The following is a 19,221-nucleotide window of genomic DNA, read 5'->3' on the forward strand; positions in this document are numbered from 1 at the left end:
ATATAGAATTCTATATTTTAAATATAAATTTAATTATTATAGGATTAATTTTTATAAGTAAGGTTTTACTAACTATATTTAAACTAGTCTATACCCCCTTTGTAGTAAGTAAGAGGGGGGGTTAGAGGCTAAATTTTTAAAAATTTCTCCCTAAAGAGGGGGGGTTGGGGGTATTAATACCCTCCTTTAGGGGGCTAAGGGGGGGGGGGGATAAAAGCTCTCCCTCTACTCTATTAGGGTGGAGGCACAAGCCTAGTTTTTATTAGTATAGTAATTATAATTTTACTAGAGTTCACTAAATATTAAATTTTTATTATTTAATTTAAAATTTATTACCATTTATTATCTAATTTAGCCTTTAGAATATAAAGTTTTATTAAATTTAATATTTATTATATTATATTTAGTAATCTCTACTAAAAAAATATTTATCTATTTTAAATATTTTATTTAATTTCTATTAATAGTTAAATTATTAGTCTCTATAAATATAGAGGTTACTAGTCCCTTATTATTAATTTATTCTAACTAAGCTATTTATTAGAAGCTTAAGTAGATACTACTTTTAAAATAGTATCTAAGTCTAAGTCTAGTATACCAGTATAAGTATTTATTTTACTCTCTAGTAGATAAATATATAGCTAAAGCTCTATTTTATAATAAAGGACTTAAATACTTCTACTATATTAATACTTCTATAATACTAATTAAAAAACTATATATTAAAGGTACTAAATTTAAATTATTAATTACTACCCCCTTCTTCTCTACTTCTAATAATAATATAGTAATAGAATAAATTCTAGAGGAAACTATTAAAGCCCCTATTAGTAAAAAAGTTTACTCTAATTCCCTAAAATTAAGCTTAGATTTAATATTATAAGCCTCTAAGGTAACTCCTTCTTTTACTAAAAAATTTAAAGATTAGAATATTTTCTCTATATAGTTTAAAGATATAGTAATAAATTTAGATTTATTAGAAAATTTTTCTAATTTAGACTTAGATAATTTAAATAATTCTTTAAGAGATAATAATAATAATATTATAGTTATTATTTTAATTAATTTATATACTAATAAGTTATCTTATCTAGATAATAATATAAAAAGTAAAAATAAGAATTATACTATAAAGAAATTTAAATAAATAAATTAGATAATATAGCTTAGAGATAAATATTTAGAGTAATAAAATTATCTACCTCCAAATAAAATTTATAGTAGAAATTAAATATTAAAAAAAGGTTTAACTATTAGGTATCTAATATTAATTACTAGATATTTAATAAAGAGTTTTCTTAAAATAAAAGAAGCCTATATATAAGAAAAAGAAGAGAAATATTTAGAGAAAATACTTTTTAAATTAATACTAATATAAAGAACTTATATTTATAAAATATTATACTAATAATAATATAATTATATATTAATACTTCTAAAATCTATATTATTAATATATAATACCCTATTATAGTAATTAGATAATTATAAAATACTTCTACTACTACTAGCTATAAGATACTAATTTTATATTTATAACTATTAGATCTAATAAAATAAAATTTTAAGCTTTTAATTATTTAATATTATAAATATTTTTATATATAATTAAGTATTTACTACTAGGCATTATTTACTAATTAGATAACTAATATCTAGTAATGGGTATAGCTCACCGCTCGAACTTTCTTATATCCTGTACACCTCATATTAGGGTGCGAGTGTAAACTGTTTACGGCCCCTCTGTTCATGCCGCAAAGCTGCACACGCAGCCATAGCTGTTGATAATTCAGTTTCGGATGACTTGTTTGTGATAAACAGCTGAGTACACACAAATCTCCTAACTATCAATGAATTGTTATTTTATTTTGTTTTATTTATTTTTACTGATAATGTGCTGTTTTTACTCCAGTGCATTCTAATGGTTAAATTATAGCCATGGTAAACGCGCTAACTGGGTTCAATGGAGTGGACACGACTCTCCTGCGCAAAATTCGGCCAGCCCGCTCCGGATGATCGACTGGCCAACTAGTTAACTTGTTAGTTAGCTGAAAGCAAGCCGTTGTCTCAATTAATCTCCCCCGAAGAGTTGAACAACCAGCACCCCTAAGGCCAAGATTCTTATATTGGAGTTCTAGCAGTTAGTAACTGGTTGAAAGCTGCTTGCTAGATGTTACTAACAGTTTGTTCCCCAGGCTAGTCAAAAAAAAAAAAATTATCTCCTACCAACAATTTCGAGCCTTCTGCTCATCTTGGCTGTGCAGGGCTTATACTAGCACCCCTGTAACTATTCTGACCAGTAGGCAACCCAACATCAACACCAAATGTTGGAGCTATACCATAACTACATCATAATCCATGTAGTTAGCAACTGGGACTCTACACAGAGTATGGAATGTTCACCCAAAAGAGAAACTCGCTTGTTGCTCAGCCTTGACTGCTGACTGCGGGTCGTTTTCACATAAGACGAGGCATTCCCATCTTTGACTAGAGCTTTTGATAGTACCGGAGCTTGTGATTCCAGCATTACACAACTCATTCTTACAGACTTCGAGATGGCAGCAAGACGACAAGCGCCTGAAGATCCCATGGCTACACCCCTTGCTGTGCAACCACCGATTCAAGCGACCCCAACGTGGCCGGCTAATCCAGCGATTCCTGGAGCTCCTATCAGCCAACCCCCTAATACCATCAATACGTGGACTGCGCCACCTGAAGCATCTCCTACCTCTCAATATGTTCCTGGAGCTGGAATGACCAGCGTCGTGCCAATACTCACATCTCCAGCTGGGACGAAGCATCCGAAAGCTACTGAACAATATCCTCCTACCACAGCAACTTACAGTCCGCCTACAGAGAGCCTGCAACCTAGCCATCCCCCTTTACATAAAAAACCCCAAACCACTGGCTTCAGCACTGGGATACTGGTCGGTGCAATTGGAGGTTCTATTGTTGGAAGTACGCTTCTAACTCTCATTGCTGCGTACCTCTTCTTTGGCCGCCGGAAGTCGAGAGGGGGGAACAATCTTGAAGGCAGGCAGACAAGAGAACCATTGGCAGACAAGAACTACGATCTAGAAACAGCCTGCTCCCCAGAACATTTCAGTAGCAATGTTCCGTTTGCTGGGAATACAGATAAGACAAACACAGTCGGTTCTCTTGATTTACATGCGGAAAAAAGTGGTTTAGGAAACTATATTCCTAGTCCAGCGGATGACAAGACAGTGGAGAGCCGTATCTTGACTGTCTTTGACCATCTTGCCCTTCATGTCGAGAATTACTACACTTCCAGCTCGCGTTCGAATTCTGAATCCGAGCAGTTATCTCAATGTGTAGCTATGCTTAGCAGCTACAATTCTCCGTTTCTGCCAGCGCCAGTTGTCTCTCTACTGTCTCAATCCAATGACTGCGAACCAATCATAAAGCATTGCCTGGTTCAGTCTCTCATTCCAGCTACCTTTCATGCTGCGCCATCATCTGCTTCTAGATCTGAAGTAACTTCGTTTCTCCCACCTCCATTCACCGCCGGCAGGGATTTCCATGAAATGCAACTACAAGGTACGTACCCAAAACGAGCTCGAGAATCACTAGAGTACAAAGCTAACCCTCATATTAGACCAAGAAGAAAGCCAGGTTCACTTCTACTGGAGAATGTTAACCGCGCGCAGTTACCGAGGTGTGCCCGATACACAAAAGCAAGCATACCTCTCCACGAGGGCCGAGAACATTTCGCAAGCCGTCAATGCTTTCACAGCTGCATTCCGACCATTCGCAAACCCTCAGCATCGAGAATCAGAGAGAATACGCCATCTAACCAAAGTAATAGAGGATGCAGCAGAGTTAGGAATTTGGCTCTTTGAACAGCCGTGTGGATTCCAGTTCATTTGGAGCAACTTAGCTGCTGGACAGGTTGTTGTGTCTCCTGCGGTGGTGAAAGTCAGTGATGGACATGGGAAACTGCTACAAACCACAAAGACTATAGTCAAGGCAGATACTGCATGTTATAGCTAAGCCTCTGGGTTAAGAGATGAGTGGAATGCTTATTTAAGGCTCCGATTAAGTCTGCCAGCAGGAATTTTTACCAGCACAATTGTGTGCCTGTAACAAGTTACTTGGGGCATCAAATAACCAAAATACAACTTATCTGATAGAAATTGCTATCAATTCAGAGCAATAGGAGGCAGAATTGAAATAATAATGATAAAAAAAAGATGAAACATACGAAAGTCGGGATTCGCTGGTGGTCACCCACCCAACTACTAACCGACCGGCAAGTGGCTTAAGTACAGCTGAGCGGACGGGAAGCTCTGTTTTCCACTTCCTGTGTTCGTATGTGCTAGATACATAGACGAGAGGATTTATATAGTGTTATTTTTATCCAGCACGTAGCTAACATCAATGCTATGTGCAAACACGGCTTACCATTAGAAGCGGACGTCAAGGAGCACATCATAAATCCAATCTATTCCCATATTATTACCCATCTAAACATGTAGATAACCGGTTAATCAGCAATAAAACACTTCATCATATGCAACAGGAGGCGGTGGGACTGGTAGCACATATTAAACAGTGGTGAAAAGACATGATACTCTTCAACAGAAAACAAAACATGGGCATATATCAACGCCATCGCCATGAAAGGGTAGGAAATAGTAATTAACACCCATTCCCGATGGGATAAGAAATGTGTAAAGAATCATTAGGGTGGAAATGCCTCGCCAGGGGAGAAAGCTCATGATCTCCCAGCACTATCGATAACCATATTAACTTCCTTGATAGGATGTAGTAGCATGGGCGGCAAACACATCCTCCCTTCATTAGCCAGTTCGTATTCTTCACCACCATCGTTGTTGGATCGGTAGCCTAGCCATCGTCGCCAGAGATTCTCCGAGTGGCCGGCAGAGTAATACCAGGTTGTTCCTCTGAAATTATGCTCACGGTTACCGAAGACGGATGTCCTGGCTCCACCAGTTGCGCCGTTGCGGCCTGCATTGAAGACTGACTCGAGGTAGGCAGTTGGCCATCGTCGATCAATGTACACTGAATGGGGCACGTATACGGCTTTGTAGCCATGGTGAAGAGCAACTGTTGGTGGCCACATTTCGGAAAACATGTGATGTCGTTTCAGACTGGTTTCTTTGTGCATTGTAAGTAGCAGCTTGCGGGAGAGGCGTGAAGCCGCTATGATGGCTGCTCGTCGCGGCGGTGATTCCTCGCTCTTGTTATACCCTGTAATATCATCCTTCAGTAGCCATGTGGTACCATCAGGGTCATAGAGAGGGTTGAGAACAATGAGGTCAGCTTCCTCGCCCACGCCCCATTCGAACTTGTCCTTCTCGTAAGTAGTTGGGGGAATGCCATCGTCTTCCAGCTCTAGCACATCATTTTCTGCTGGTGGGCGCTCGGGGCCCCAGATAGGTCTGTCCCCTTTCATTTCAGTTGGACGATGACCGTTTGGTCGTTCCTTGGATGCTGCGCTAAACATGTTATTAGGGCTAGCTGTTCCATGCTCAGTTTGCACTCTAACGGTATGGCGGAAATCTTCCCATGACCCGTGCACAGAAGGGACATAGAATCGGCTGTTTCGTTCCCACAGTCCCTTTCTAGGCTGCTCTTTTGCCCATAGACGCATTTTGTTAAACAAATCATACCAGTGACCCGTGTAGCGAGCATCCATCTCCCAATTCCAGAAGTAGTCGTATTCAGGATGTTGAAGGGCAAAGTACTGCACAGGCATGAATGTACTGCGATACACGCCATGAACAGGGAGGTTTCGAGCAAATGACTCTTCAAGACCACCATATATGAGGCCCATCTGTCTCTCAGACCAGAGAGTACCCATGCCCTGGAACTCTTCCGGTAGTGACTCCTGCAAAACACGATTATAAGTGTCCTCGTCTGACCAGATTTGGAGGTTGTCATCTTTGACATGGATCAGGAACTGAACGTCAAACTCCCCACCAGAAAAGAGCGACAGCTCCGCGATTAGGGAGCGTAGGTATAAGATAGTTTCAGTATCGTACTTAAACTCTGACCAGGTCCTAATTATGACTGCGGTTCGAGGCAACTTTGTAGTGGAAGGAGTCGTGGCGTTTTTTGGCGCACCATTTTGGGTGGCCTCTGCGCCTCGTGGCGTTTTCTCACCTACGGACATGCCGAGGAATCTATCTGTCTTTGGAGCCGGGGGAAGGGGGAATCGATGACGGTTGTCGTGCAGACATTGCTTCTGCGCCTTGGCCCATTTGACCTTTCGATAGTCAACTGGGGAAGTATTCTCCCACATATGGTCTACTCCTGACCTGTCGCCTTCTAGTCCAGCTCCGGTACCACCTGATCTAACTCCGTATCCGAGGCCGTAAGGTCCAAGCCTACCAAATCGATCATAGCATGCATTGGTTTCAAGTCCAATTAACTCATTAGAGCCTATGACACTATCAGGGAACCCCCTTGGGAGCCCGTCGTATCGATGGACTTGGGGGACAGAGATCTTTCTCTCAGGATCCATAAAGCAGTCAACTTTCCTGCCGTATTTTTCAACGTAGCTCTTTGATGAGAATTCTGGATAAGGGTTGAAGGGCGTGCTTTTGACAACTCTGTCCATGTCAATTGGTTCTTCGGCAGTAGAATTATCCTGTCCGTCGTTCTCACCCGGGTATTCAGGGGCGCTCTCATTCTTTGGTGTTAAGGTTCGAAGTCCGCCGTAGTATCTCAGTAAGAAGGGGAAACTCTCCCACTCAGGCGGCTGCGGTTTGAATATGTTTGGCGGCGGAGGAGCTGGAATCTTGAAGATTGCCTGGGACAGCGTGACTCTGAACAAGGTGAAGACAAAGAGGACCAGCCCCGCAAACACGCCCAAGCAAACCCACCTCATGATAGAATTGGGGACTCTGTAGAGCCTTACTCCAGGCCTTCTCCTGTATTTTGATTGTGAGAGAAACGGTCTGGATGCTGAGGACTCCGAGGCAGATGTTGCGTATGAAAACTCTGAATGAGAGCCGTATTCTTCATCATGGTCATAAGGGGAGTATTTCTCCGTGTCAATCTTTATTCGAGGGCCAGAGGACGCTCTTGAAGAGCCCGACGTTGACCTGGGTGCCATATTGCTGGTGAGAATTTAAAAGGAGTAATATAGTGAACCAGCACTTCAGTTGTCCATCTGGGGGATTGGAAAGGGGTGTTGTTGATCTTTCAGGGTGGAGGGTGGCAAGACAGGGAGGCAGGAATACGGGGTACTCCGTAGACGGCGAGGAGATTTCGACCAGGCAGGCGACAATTATATGAACAACGGCCGAATTGGGATGAGGGTGTTGCAGAAGTAGGTGAATTCAACGGCTATGGCAGTGGATGAGGAAAACCCTCAAGAGTCTGGGTGTCAGATTTGACTTGCGCGTCGCACGGCTTGAACATCCAAACATGATCTCATAAAGCCGAAACTTTTTTGCATTCAAGGGCCCGAGTGTTTACAAAAAGTGGGGCATGGAGTGGTGCTTATCGGGGATCTAGCCAATCATAATACGATTATATTATTAGTCATCATTTCCATGGCAACTGGACCCACTAGTCCCAGATAGGGGGCGGGATATCATGTGATAGAAAGTATTAGTAAGGTTTCACGTGATTCTTTTTTTTTCGTTTGGTCGGGGATTGACTGGAGAAAAGGGGGATAGATGGACGACGTGATGGGAGATATAAAACGAGAGATGAAGAAGCTGACAGGGAGAAAGGAGACAAGATGAGGGAGATAAGAAGAGCTTTATTAGAATTATTTGACAGCGCATAAGCTGGTAGAGTTGATGCCTGAAATCTGACGGCATTCACTGCTTACACTTGCCCTGAGGGCTCTCTAGCATCGCCTGGGCCTGTTCAAGACTGTCGACGGCGATCTTATAACCACCAGCCAGATCAGTAGCGAGCTTCTCTCCATCCTTGCAGTCTCTCTTCAGTGTCGTAGCATGGGGCTGTTTGAATATCATTAGCCGACTATTAGGGACAAAAAGAGAGAAGCAGGACAGAACCGACCTCTACCCCATATCTGACCAGGCGAAGGTTCCATCCCATAGACGGCCCCAGACGGTCAATATTCTTGCTGCAGAACACCGCCGGGTTGGTAGCATCATGCGAGAGCGTCGTCATGGCATCAAAGAACTGCCAAACAAATATCGTCAGTACTCCGTATTAAGGCGTTAAAAGGACGACCAAAACATGAGATGAGATCCAACTTACGCCCTTCAAGGCACCAGCCAACTGATGACACTGCCCTTTGTTCTGGACCGGAGTCAACTTTCACTCTCTAAACGAATTGTAGCTGGCTGCATTGCACACTTACACTCTGGCTCTGCACCGTCAGTCCAGTCATGGCAGCCTTCGCTTCGTCCGCCGCTCTCGCGGTTGCAGAGTTGATATTCGATATAGCTGCTTCGGGCCCTTCGCTGACAGCATGTGGGAACTTGGAGTGGTAGGCTCCGGCAGCAGTCGTAGCGTCGCGGAGAGTCTGGATGGCAGACTGCTCAAAGGCGAGAGCGGGGACGGCAAGCATCAGCGAGCCGACGAGGAGAGAAGCCAGCTTCATGGTGGGCTAGTTGACTGGTTGACTGGTCCACTGTTGGGTGAAGGGATGCTGGACGCTGGATGCTCGATGGTCGTTAAGTACCATCGATGCGGACGGAGGAGTGTACCTTTGAAAAGAGGGACATAATCGCTACCCGAGCTGCGAATCCTGCGATGGCCTGCTACTGGTTACTGCGCGAACAGGCTGGCTCGTCACCTGTGTAACTGACCAAGGGTCTCCCGTCAAGCAAATAAATAGTCGGCTGTTGATCCCTCTAGCTGCATTACTGGCCACTGCATAAAAAATATTATCGGGGTTGGATTCAGCGACGCCCGACTGAGACACATCTCGCATCTCCCACGATTCACGGAAGACAGACAAACAGCGAGAAACTCTTCTTCGAGACCTCTGTGGTCAGAAAGCAGTATTTTCTCGGGTCTCGAAGGCAACGCAAACCCCAGCCATTTGAATCATATTTTCTTCAGCTCAACCACCAAAATTATGCACAGGGATGGCGCATAGAGGTATAAAAGTATAAAACTGACGCAGTACTCCGTACTCTCGAAGCAGTACTCGCCTTATTTTATTCGCAGCAAACGGTAAATGGTAGCAAGATAAGTCTCATTTCTGCTATGCCACAGATATTTAACGACCTAGGTGCGTCTCAGAAAAAAAAAAAAAAGGACCAAGTTAGGTCTGGCGCAGGATCTCAAGCGACTCCGTGTATCAACACCTGCCATGCAATCTCAGGTCTAAAATACACTTTGTTTGCGCCTAAAGCCATGGGACATGTGGGTATATAAAATGGAGAAATAACAAGGAGAAAAACTCAGCACTTAAGCGCCGCTTTGAATGTGGCCAGGCAAGGTTGACAATCCCCCATCTCACGAGAGACCCAGGCCTTGTAGCAAGCTGCAAAGCACCATGCCTTATCAGATTGGTCTTTGGTAGCGAGTATAGTGTTATCAAACTGCGCCCCGTCTAGATGGTCCCTTGGCCATCTATGTCCTATCCAGTGCCTAGGATCCCGAATCCCGAAGATCCCGAAGTCAAGCAAAGCGAGTAGTGCTCGTTGTATGGTTTCTCTTCACGAGGAGCGATGGGCTCGGTGATATCCGTCTAACTAGATAGTTATCAGATATCTTGGAGTCCCACAGGTGGCCCAGAGATCGCTCCGTACTTCCGGAGCAGCTAATCAGCCTTGTAACTAGTTAGTCAAGTCAGCTGGTTAGCTCAATTGATTCCCGACCATTCTCAGCATGAATAACCCAAGAGTCATAACTAGCAGAGTGAAGGAGATCTTCTGAGGTGTGCATATCCAGGGACTTGGGCAGCGATTTGATTGAGTGACCCATGTTAAATTTAGCTACGGGTTCTGCGGTTCCGCTGTTCGACCAAGTTTTATGATCCACCCTCTCTACGAAGGCGATGTGGGAACCTGAAGCAGCAGGAGTCGCCTCCCGACAATCGTGAAGTGATCGATTGAAAGGGTGGTCTAGACTGCTTTGCTACGTATATGAATGCTAGCTAACACTAGGTAGATATCTGGTCAACTTCCTGGCCAAGAAGATATCAAATATGCCACTGGGCCCAAAGAGCGAAGCCCACACAGGTAGCAAAAATGGTAACATTTTCCTTCCCGACAGAACAATACCCGAGCAATAAATGACTCGGTAACTGGGAGAGGGATTGACAAGGACTGAACCAAGAGGTCTACCTAGCCTGTGAAGGCGAGAATATCAAGGAGGTGAACATCCTTATGCCCTTGGTCAGTTCGAACAAATCATGCTAACATATTACCCCAAACGCCTACAATTCATCTAGAGAGCTAAAGGTATCCACCGTAGGGTCCCTTAGCTACTTATAGTCAAAAGTTGACTGGGCCACTTTACCCTACAACTCAACTCCATTGAGTTGCAGCTCTGTATTAAACGCAAGTCCATGATAGAGCGGAGTGAGCTGCGGCGCAGGCTCCCTACAGAAGACAATCCATGGCTCATCTGGTGGCCGGCGACTAGGAGTTGTATCGATTGGTCTGGGACGAAGAAACTCGTTTTCTCATCGGCTATGGTTCGGTCGAGACCGGCGTTCCCAACCCCCTGCCTGCACTACACTGCTGAAATAATCTCATAAACAGCTAGTGTTCGTTGGAGGTGTCCGATGGATAAAGAGAAATGTGGAGGATGTTGTCCCTCTATAGAGAGTGGCTGCCCCATGATTATGTCGTGGAAACTTTTTCGCGGGTCAAAATGTGATAAGGTCCGTCAGCCTCCCTGCGGGCTCCCAGAGGCCTATGACTCCACATTCTCAGTGGCCATGAGGGGAGCAGCCTATCCTATGCGAGATATGCAATAATGGATGTCTCAAAGATATGTGGTCTAGTATTCCGAAGATCTGTAATAGTTATCTAATATCCACTCTGCGCTATAGGGGATGTAGAGCTCATCGTGTAGGCCGCCAAGCCGAAGACGTTAAAAACAAAAAGGCAGGTGTCAGAGATTTGGCGGTCAAAAGCTGCTTTTATATACCTATAATAAGATGGGCCATGCTAGAGTCATTGTCAACCACAAGGTGCTAGGAATAATGGAATTCTCTTGGTCTTTCAAGTGACAATCCTGTGGGGCTGATTGGGCAGGAGAGGAGGTAAAGCAAAAGCCCGGCTGTGTCTACCGCCTTGCTATGCATTAATATCCCATCCTGCCGGCCCCCCTTGGATGCTGCTCTCCTTTGTCCGTTCCTTTTCTCTATCTTTTTCTTCTTCTTCTCTTTTACTGTCTTTTTTTCTGTCCTTTTTTTTTTTTTTTTTTTTTTTTTTTTTTGATGTTTCAAAATGCCAAGAAAGTCAAAGCTCCAATTATGTCATCACCTTGAAACACGCTAGTCCTCTCTGGGACTTATCTATCAGCCACCCCTGTCTTATCTAAGCGCCCGCCGTATCTCAAAGAAAAGAAAAGAAAAGAAAAGAAAAGATAGAAGAAGAGAAAGGAAAAGCAAGAAGACTCGAAGAAAGACGAGGAAAGACGAAGGGAAGAAGGGAAAAGGACGAAGGAAAAGGAGGGCAAAGCGGGAATGGCGGCCAAGACGACAGACCATGGCTGAGAGGAAATCGAGACTCGTAGGACAAACGCATGAGCGGACCTCCTAGCACGGAGTATAAAAATAACTAGGTAACGAGTTAAGTAACAACCCCCAGCTTGCCCGGGGGCCCAGCAGGAGCGCCAGCCAACGAGCAGGCCGTCCGCTGGCTCTAAGCGCCCGCTCTGCCCAGGGGGGGCGACGGGCTAACGGGGGGGATGCGTCCGGCCTATCCCTAGCTGCAAATCAACGGCGGGGCCTGCGAGTGGATGCAGCTGCAGCGGACAAGACGTGCCTAGAGAATAGTGGGCAGGCCTATCGTAGGCGCCGAGCAGGGAGCTTCACCATGATTTGGAAACAGCGCCCCGTCGAATGGGCGAAATGGGCGGCTCTCTTTCACGGCGCTTTGGAAACGCAGCTGCGAGCTGGGCTGGCTGGCGGGTTTCACGGTCTATATAAGGAGTGAAGTCGACGGCTTCAGACTGGCTCTCCCTCTCTCCCTCCCTCTCTCTCTTTATTCTTTGCTTTCTTGAATCATCATCAGTGAATTGATCAACTAACTGGTTAGCTAGTTACACGAAGCGGCTGGCGGTCGTCCTCTTCTTCTTCACCTTGTTTTGATTCCTTTAAAGAAGCAGCTTCTCACTTCTCTTCTTCTACTTCTTCCTCTTCTTCTCTTCTTCTTCCTACAACAAACAACTACCAGCATCTTCAGCTTCACAGTCTAATACCTACTCTTAATACTGCACATCTACCACACCAACAAGCATCATCAGCCAGAATGAAGGCCTCTCTTTTCCTTGCCTGCTCGGCCTTGGGCCTTGCTTTGGCCACTCCCTCCCAGGACGCCCCTGAGACCGTCGACAACCCCCTCGGCGTTGTGTACCAGGCCAAGTTGCCCGAGACCAGCAGAACCGGTATCAGAGGAACTATCAATGCTACTGCTCATAGTTCCGGCAGAGGTGTCGTGTTTACTCTCGATCTCTGGGGCTTCGACAACACAGAGGGTCCATTCCGTAAGTTACATACGTGCTTCGACCAAACAAACAAACAAACAAACAAGATAGTTAAGCTAACAACAACAACAGCATACCACCTCCACGTCGATCCAGTCCCAACAAATGGTAGCTGCGGAGCAACCAAGGACCACCTTGATCCCTTCGGTCGTGGCCAGACACCCCCATGCGATGACGCTCACCCTCAGACCTGCGAGCCAGGAGACCTCAGCGGCAAGTTCGGCAGACTCACCACCTCTAGCATGGAGGAGCACTTCAACCAGACGTTCCATGACCTCTACACCTCTACTAAGCCTGGTCTGGGCACTTTCTTCGGAAACCGTTCCATTGTCATCCACCATAGGAACAGTACGCGCCTCACCTGCGCCAACTTCACCCTCGTCGAGCAACCAGGTACCCCCACCAGTTATGTGCCTCGTCCTACTGGCACAGGTATCATCTCTAGCATTTTCCCTACTGGTACTGGAGCTATCAGCACCAGTGGTCACGCTCCTACCATCTCTGCCACTTACACTCCAACCCCTACTCCTTCTCCTCCAGCCCAGAATAACGGAGCAGGACGTCTCGTTGGCTTCTCCCTTGGCGCCATCATGGCTGCCTTGGCCCCTTTGGCTTTGTAGACTACGGCATAGACGGATTGATGCATGCATAAAGGAGGCTTTTTTGTTGCCTTCTTTCTCTTTCTCTGGTCTTTCTTCCCCGGACTGTTACCCCTAACAAAAATAAACAAAACACAAAAACAAAAAAAAAAAACACTGGTTTTACCTCTTTATTCCACAGGTTCGAATGCCCGAAAAAATAATGCATCTTTTCTCCTTACCCCACCTGTATACCCTTATTCCTTTCACCCCATTCTATCACTTCGTTCTATTTGTCTATTTGTCCCCGTCCTCTTTCTACACTAGATTAATGGTCTTCCATGGGTACGTAGAGGCGGCGAATTTCGGCGACAACGGAGTCAGGTTGTGTCATGGCAGTTACGACTTCTCTGTTACTTGTTCCCCTAGCTAGATAATGATAATCGAACCCAGCTGCATAATTTAACTTGCTTATACCTAGTAACCGATGTGTACCTACAAGCTCCAGCTGCCAGTAGAAAGGAAGATATACTTAAACTTAGCCTGATCAGCCATTATTCAGCAAAGAGGTACCTTCTTTAGACCTGTTTGCAGCAGTGTGCATACAGCAAAGTGGAGCATATTGCTTAGCTGGACGAACTTATGATGGCATACTATATGATTTTGGTAACTACATGTCGCCCTTGAAATTACGTACTTCTCTATTCGGGGAATAATATACTGTATCTGGGCTAGACGTCCTAGAATACGAACTAAGGTGTCAAAATTTGACTCCCTGGTCATGTCTATAGCCTGGCTGTGGACAGCTTCCAGTCAATATCCCCCCCCCCAAAAACAAGAGCAATCACTCGAAGAAACTATCAGCATTGTTTTCAACAATGCACAAGCAAAGGCACCAGGGCCTATCATGGATCTACACTGTTAGGCGGAGGATCCCTAGGCCATTGCATTGTATGTGCATACACAATGTGGCTTGATACTCCCTACCTAGACATCTCCATCTCCTTTGAGACAGCGTCAGTGAAGCAGCCATCAGTCAATTCCCGAATATAGCATTTAACTGCCCTTGGCCGATGCCCTCCAACGAGGGACAAGACGGAGGGCAGAGTTGGCGACATCTGCCATGTACTCGGTGGTCTGCAACTGTTCATCAAGGGTATGGGTTTGTGGACAGGTCTCTTTGCAGTTCACGGCCGGTATATAAAAAGAGGCTTGACTTTCTCCTTTCGATACTAGATGTTGTATGCAATTATACAATAGCCGCTATAAGCCAGCTGCATTATTCGGACTCCTGAATACCATTTCTATAGCCCTATCATACCCCAACAACCAGCGATTTCTCCGTCTCAATGGCTACCTCCCAAGATCAAGGGACCCAGGTAAGTGGAACAGAGTTAATAAACTTCCCCGGACCCATTTCAACCGCCGAGGCTAATAGAAAACAAGACAACTTCGACAGTTATCCGAGGTAACTATGCCTAATCCCATGCTAATGACCAAATAGCTAATATCAATCCAAGCAGGTCGTAAATGGACCGACAACGAGGAAGCATGGCTTGTCGTCAACTCGATGAAAGACGTCACATCCGCATGGCTCCATGCAAACTTTCCCTACGCAGGTCGTAGTCTGAATAGTATCATCGGCCATCTAGCAGACATGCGCCTTCATAGTCGCCTATCTCGCAAATGGAGGAGTAAGACCTGGGATGATGAGCCGCCATATACCCTCCGTGAGGACATCGAGATCATGCAATGGCATGTCTGGGGCCGCGAGCACATTGACCCCCAGATATTTGTTGCTAATCAGCGTGCCGGGGGCAGCGTAATTGCTAGAGCAAATTACTTGTGCAAGGACCCTGAATTGGTTCGAAAAGTCAAGGAGGCTGAAGAGGCTGCTCGTCAGGCGCTTGAAGCCAGGGATGAAGCATGGTATGACGCAGCGGAGGAGCCTTCCGAGGAAACCATGGACGCCAGTGCGCTGAGAATGATGAACCGAATTCTCTTCCGGACAGAGAGCGATACCATAGTTAAGATTTGTGACGCTATTTCTCAATCTCTTTCGAATAGAGAGGATTTTGAAGATGATGACGATGAAGAGGATGGAGAAGGGGAGGAAGAAGCTGAAGCCGAGGACGAGGAGGACGCAGCATGAGGCGCATTATAGCCTCAATAGTTATTTTCATCAATGACATTATAAAATCGTTGTAGACGGCTGTTATATCAGCCTGCCAGGGTATATATCCTTTCCCACCCGCGAAGTCTCCTTGATTTTTGTGGAGAATATCGGCTTATAGATAGTCGGGGTAGTTGGGCCATAGTTGCCAGCCGTAAGATATGCTGGAAAAAGTTTGTGATGACGCCGTTTGTCTCTAGAAATTTGGGTATAAACAAAAAGAGAAAGTGATTCTAGAGACGTAGGAGCTAAAAGACAAGTGATAAACTAGAAACATCTTGTAGCATAGTTGCAGGCTCTGTTTCGGATGTTTTGTGGGATGCAGGGAGGTTGAAATGTGGTTGTGCCTGGCGGCAAGAGAGTTTCGGGATGACGTAGGGTAGGAATCTTTGGCTCTCCACCGTGGATCCATTGAGAACCACCCAGAGAGTATAAACAAAAAAAGAAAGAAAGAAAGAAACGAAGCAATAAATAAATATTTCAAATCATTTGGAGAAAAAAGTTATTCTGTTTCGGTCAATTTCAAGGCATCCGCCTCTTTAATCTTTTGTGCGGAGTAGCTTTGCGGTCTCTTATTATAGCACGGACTGTATTTTTGCTTCAGCTAACTGGCTTGTTACTCTATGTGTAATATAAGCTAGCTAAAATACACAGATAACCTCGTGGCGCCTGTAACTCTGCTATCTGCTGTCTAAACGGTAGAGAAACTATGTTATGAGGCTGAAACAGTCGTCGGAAGAGTACAGTATTGCCTCGTGGTCGAATGATTTGTCCAGGCAATGGAGGGTCCCGTAGATGAAACATTAAATGAATAGATAAAGCGGAAGAAGAGGCCAAAAATAGGTGTGGGTGCTAATAAGGTGGCAGATGTAATAAGTGGAACAGGACGTACCGCAGAGACTGTCAAGGTCAAACAACGAGTACCATCGGGAGGTCATGGAAGTCAGATCTGAAAAAGCGGTAAGCTGTTCCGGATAGTAGCCCATAAAGGAGAGCGGCAGAAGTGAAGAGGGCAAGGGAGGGAAGAAAGGAAAGTCGGAATGAAGCGATTACGCCTCTTGGGCCCAACGCTGCTCGCGAAGAGGCATCTTCTCGCCGGCCTTTGAGCGAGAGCCGTCTTGCTCGTGCCTCCAGGCCCAGTACTCTGCGAGACGCTGCTCAGCGTAAGAGGCGTAGTCAAAGTCAATTCTGGAGATAGTCGCTTGAATTAAAGCCCAGACGCCCCTAGAAGTGATATGTTAGTATGGTGTCTGTGTATGAATGTGTGATAAGGTCTACCATACCAGTAAAAGCCAGGAAGACCACGATAGCGATCAACGTCAGCGAAAAGGCTGTCGACAGTCTTCTGCTTGGACTCAGGGAGCTCTCTGTGCTGGGCAAAACTATCGATGTATTCCTCGAGGAAGCTTCGGCGAATAGATCGAGTTGGTAGCCTCGAAAAGTCGCAGTCATAACCGGCCCACTCAGCAAAATGGTTGGCTAGCTCAAACGCAGCCGGCGACGGAATAGCGTACTCATAGTCAATGAAATCGACGGTTTCAGCAGCGCCATCTGCGAGAGTAGACTCCTTTGGTCGAGGCTGAATGATGACGTTGGCGCTCAATAGGTCACAGTGGGCAAAGACCATCTATGTAGGTAGCAAGGTTAGCAAATATGGATCAATATAGTATATGATAGGGCCAGGGATAAAAAGCCTTACTCCTTCTTCACCTAGGCCAGATCCATCATCAAACTCAGAAAGTATCCTTTCATACTCCTTCTGAAGGTTCTTTCGTCGGGTCCGCTCCTGGTCCGTGCTCTTTGGCAACGCAAGGATCCAGTTTTGGAGCGTTGCCCAGAGGTTTGGCCCCTCGAAACGAGTGTTGATTGGTGTGATGTCATCTTCGACGGCGGTTGATTCCTGAACCGGTTTGATCTCGGAGTCACTGGAGCCTAGAGAGAGGGAATCGCCGTCCCGAGTCCCCGGTGAGGGTGCATCGGAGGGCGCATCACTGATGGGCAGAGCAGCATGCCATTGGCCGAGTCTACGAGCAACTCCGCGCCAAATGGCAGGCTTGGTGAGATCGTCAGGAGAAGCTGCTTGTCCACGGACAAATCGGTATAAGAGTCCGTTGGCGAACCGGGCGAGGAGAGGAGGAGCAAGGCCTCGAGAAGCGAGAAGGGCATGGGATTTTGTCTCCCCTATTGTAGACAATGAATGGGTTGCTGCGGGTTAGCCAGGCTGGAATAGAACAAAACGAGCGAGGTGATCAAAGCGCTCAGTGGGTTGTCGCATAGGGAAGTCTAATGGAGCGCAGACATACGTTCTCTGTCTATGATGATTTCAGAATTATTTCCATATGCTCGCATCAACACAGCCTCTTTATCAATCTCTTCCTCAGACAGGCCAGGAGCCCTCAGGATGATTTTCAACAGCTACGATGGAAACTCGTCAGACCGGCGCAGGAGAAGCAAGGATGATGTATTTTATGAAGCAGCGGACGAACGACAGTCTACCATTCTCTCTGTCATGATGATATACATACCGTATTGGTGATTCCATCGGTGAAGCGAACAAACTCGATCCTACCTTGAGCATCCTTCCAGTGCGGGTTGAGCGTCAAGACGAGCCTCAAAGCCGATGCCTGCGAGTCAGCATGATTGTATGACAGCGGAATGTATCTGACTTCATGGCAGCCAACCGGCTGTGTACACGCAGAGGGCATTGTTCTTGTGCTGGTGTGTGTATATAGTATGTATGTATGTGTGTATGAGTGCTGTAATAGTGTGTGCGTGAGAGAGACGATGGGCGATGTGCAATGTATATTGAGAAGAGGTACAAATAAATAGGTGTGTGTCACCAGGCAGACCAGCTTCTCCGAAGACGACGACGAAAACAATATCGGCTCGCTTATCGGGGCTATCGGAAAATGGGATAGAGTGAGCCTTGGGGGTGTGGTGGAGGGCAGGGAGCAACTTTATGTGAGATGACGTTCTCGAGTGCGCCGTCCCCGCAGATGACTTTGCCTGGTTGCTGTGAATCGTGCGATCGACGGGCGGAGACTGATATGCCGGTAGTGCAGGGCAGGGTATATGTACCTTGACGAGTACAGGACCGGGAGGGAGGCAGGGCAAAAGGGTGAAGACGAGGACGGCGTCGCGTGTCACTGCTCGATATTAAAAGGAGAGCTGGCGATGTTCGATGTCGTTGGCCAAAAGCCAGGAAAAACAAAAGGAGAGCGAAGAAAATAGGGTCTCGTGCCCACTTGCCGCCCTGAGCGCGCCTAGTCCCCTTTCGGACAGGACCCGCCTCGCCTTGGCGCCGCAAGCCGCACTAGCCGCAACCGGCGTGGTTTTCCGACTTCAGCATGTGAAAACAATTAGGTAATCACCAACATGAGTCAGCTTGTATTAAATAAGCAAATCTTATGTAAGTAGTCATGTGATCTCCGCCCGGCCGGGGCTATAAAACTGCAAAATTTCAGCTTTTCGATTTCTCTCTTTTTCTTCCTTTCTTTCCTCACATCAGTAGAGGTTTACTACATGTAAATTTCAATCCCGAGGCACCGCTACGGCGGCTTGCTGAAGGTTGCTCCATCTCACCATGGGTTTCCTTCCGTTCCCGGCTTCGGAGAGGAGATCTCGTTGTCCTTTTTCCCATACTTTTATGGCTGAGCGTTCATACTTCTCTGTTGGCTTAGTCGTGGAGGACACGATACATCCATCTTCAGAGCCATCTCCATGATGCCGGATATGTCTACTGGAAGAGAGGACCGGGGAGTTGGAGGTGCTGGTATTTTCAATCGATGAAAATTTCACACTTATTTTTTTTATTGTGTGTGTTCGATT

At 45.9% G+C, this 19,221-nt stretch overlaps 6 protein-coding genes across 6 annotated transcripts; 3 read left to right on the forward strand and 3 right to left on the reverse strand.

Moving 5' to 3' along the window:
• Positions 1–2,555: 2,555 nt before the first annotated feature.
• TRV_01878 (uncharacterized protein) lies at positions 2,556–4,011 on the forward strand (the record flags this gene model as incomplete). The annotated part of the gene is made up of 2 exons (XM_003023891.1): positions 2,556–3,558; positions 3,617–4,011. The coding sequence occupies 2 exons, from the start codon at positions 2,556–2,558 to the stop codon at positions 4,009–4,011; spliced, it is 1,398 nt and encodes a 465-aa protein (XP_003023937.1).
• A 724-nt stretch (positions 4,012–4,735) lies between these two features.
• On the reverse strand, positions 4,736–7,102 carry TRV_01879 (uncharacterized protein; the record flags this gene model as incomplete). Its single annotated transcript, XM_003023892.1, has 1 exon — positions 4,736–7,102. The coding sequence occupies one exon, from the start codon at positions 7,100–7,102 to the stop codon at positions 4,736–4,738; it is 2,367 nt and encodes a 788-aa protein (XP_003023938.1).
• A 715-nt stretch (positions 7,103–7,817) lies between these two features.
• Positions 7,818–8,572, reverse strand: TRV_01880 (uncharacterized protein; the record flags this gene model as incomplete). Its single annotated transcript, XM_003023893.1, has 3 exons — positions 7,818–7,961; positions 8,023–8,148; positions 8,330–8,572. The coding sequence occupies 3 exons, from the start codon at positions 8,570–8,572 to the stop codon at positions 7,818–7,820; spliced, it is 513 nt and encodes a 170-aa protein (XP_003023939.1).
• A 3,400-nt stretch (positions 8,573–11,972) lies between these two features.
• Positions 11,973–13,262, forward strand: TRV_01881 (cytosolic Cu/Zn superoxide dismutase, putative; the record flags this gene model as incomplete). The annotated part of the gene is made up of 2 exons (XM_003023894.1): positions 11,973–12,075; positions 12,199–13,262. 2 exons carry the CDS (start codon positions 11,973–11,975, stop codon positions 13,260–13,262), a joined length of 1,167 nt encoding a protein of 388 aa, XP_003023940.1.
• Positions 13,263–14,569: 1,307 nt separating this feature from the next.
• TRV_01882 (uncharacterized protein) lies at positions 14,570–15,372 on the forward strand (the record flags this gene model as incomplete). The annotated part of the gene is made up of 2 exons (XM_003023895.1): positions 14,570–14,599; positions 14,725–15,372. The coding sequence occupies 2 exons, from the start codon at positions 14,570–14,572 to the stop codon at positions 15,370–15,372; spliced, it is 678 nt and encodes a 225-aa protein (XP_003023941.1).
• A 1,070-nt stretch (positions 15,373–16,442) lies between these two features.
• TRV_01883 (uncharacterized protein) lies at positions 16,443–18,098 on the reverse strand (the record flags this gene model as incomplete). The annotated part of the gene is made up of 5 exons (XM_003023896.1): positions 16,443–16,594; positions 16,672–17,020; positions 17,093–17,574; positions 17,697–17,808; positions 17,919–18,098. The coding sequence occupies 5 exons, from the start codon at positions 18,096–18,098 to the stop codon at positions 16,443–16,445; spliced, it is 1,275 nt and encodes a 424-aa protein (XP_003023942.1).
• Between the last annotated feature and the right edge of the window lie 1,123 nt (positions 18,099–19,221).

Source organism: Trichophyton verrucosum (genome assembly GCF_000151505.1).
Source record: "Trichophyton verrucosum HKI 0517 chromosome Unknown contig00185_1.f1.exp, whole genome shotgun sequence".
Taxonomy (NCBI): Eukaryota; Fungi; Ascomycota; class Eurotiomycetes; order Onygenales; family Arthrodermataceae; genus Trichophyton; species Trichophyton verrucosum.